Raw genomic sequence first — 902 nt, 5'->3', positions numbered from 1 at the left:
GGTCGAGCCATCGTACTCAAGGGTCGTACTGCCGTGCTCAACCGTCGTATACCAACGAAATGAACGGTCGTAACGCCGTGTTCAAAGGGCCGTACAGCTCCGCTGACGACAGGGGTTAACGAAGTCATCAAACATAACCAAAAAACAAAATTGCAAAACCTAGCGAGTTAGGTAGAGTTCAAGACGGCATGACCCCCCTCAAATTTGCCTATGAGGTCAATGTGAATGCAAGTTTCTTCTGGGGTCACGTGAGGTCTCCAACTTACCTGGGGTCCTGGTAAGGTGAACAGGACACACGTGCCATTCTGGTGCCCTGATAGCTTCTTGGTGTCACCAGCGCTCACCACCTCCCAAGACACCGCAGACGCATCCACACTCTGATGACCGCGGCACAACCCACACACACACACACACAAGCAACATCCGCCACCGATATGACGTGTTTCACTCTAGCTGTAACGTATGCACTGTCTCAAGGCGTAAGACGGAAGCAGCAGCAGCGTCCGCTGCAGACAGAAGGAGGAACAGCAGCAGAATGACTGTTTCTTGGCCCCCAGCAGCCCGTGTTACGGGTGGGCAGGGCCACTATCTTGCTGCATCATAGAGTCAACACTCTGATCGTGTCCACCCTCACACCCACCCCACCATACACCTCTGCCGTGTCCACCCTCACACCCACCCCACCATACACACCTGCCGTGTCTACCCTCACACACACACACACACTGATCATACAACTGCCAAGACCACACTCACACACACACACACACACACACACACACACACACACACACACACACACACACCAACCATACACCTGCTAAGTCCCTCCTCCTACCGTGCACCATATGCAGGTTATGGACTCCTCTCGTTCGTCCAGGGTACCAACCACAACGTGTGTC

General features: G+C 53.9%; 1 protein-coding gene across 1 annotated transcript in view; it reads right to left on the bottom strand.

The window, feature by feature from the left end:
* The window catches only part of LOC139760136 (alpha-1,3-mannosyl-glycoprotein 4-beta-N-acetylglucosaminyltransferase A-like), a 127,084-nt gene extending 126,638 nt beyond the window's left edge, over nucleotides 1-446 (bottom strand). Inside the window, 1 exon segment of the mRNA XM_071683025.1 lies at nucleotides 267-446. Within this exon segment, the coding sequence (XP_071539126.1) occupies nucleotides 267-304 (38 nt within the window). The 5' untranslated portion in view covers nucleotides 305-446.
* Between the last annotated feature and the right edge of the window lie 456 nt (nucleotides 447-902).

Source organism: Panulirus ornatus, chromosome 35 (genome assembly GCF_036320965.1).
Source record: "Panulirus ornatus isolate Po-2019 chromosome 35, ASM3632096v1, whole genome shotgun sequence".
Lineage (NCBI taxonomy): Eukaryota > Metazoa > Arthropoda > Malacostraca > Decapoda > Palinuridae > Panulirus > Panulirus ornatus.
Note: the sequence above shows the minus strand (reverse complement) of the source record. Positions and strands in the feature narration are given on the sequence as shown.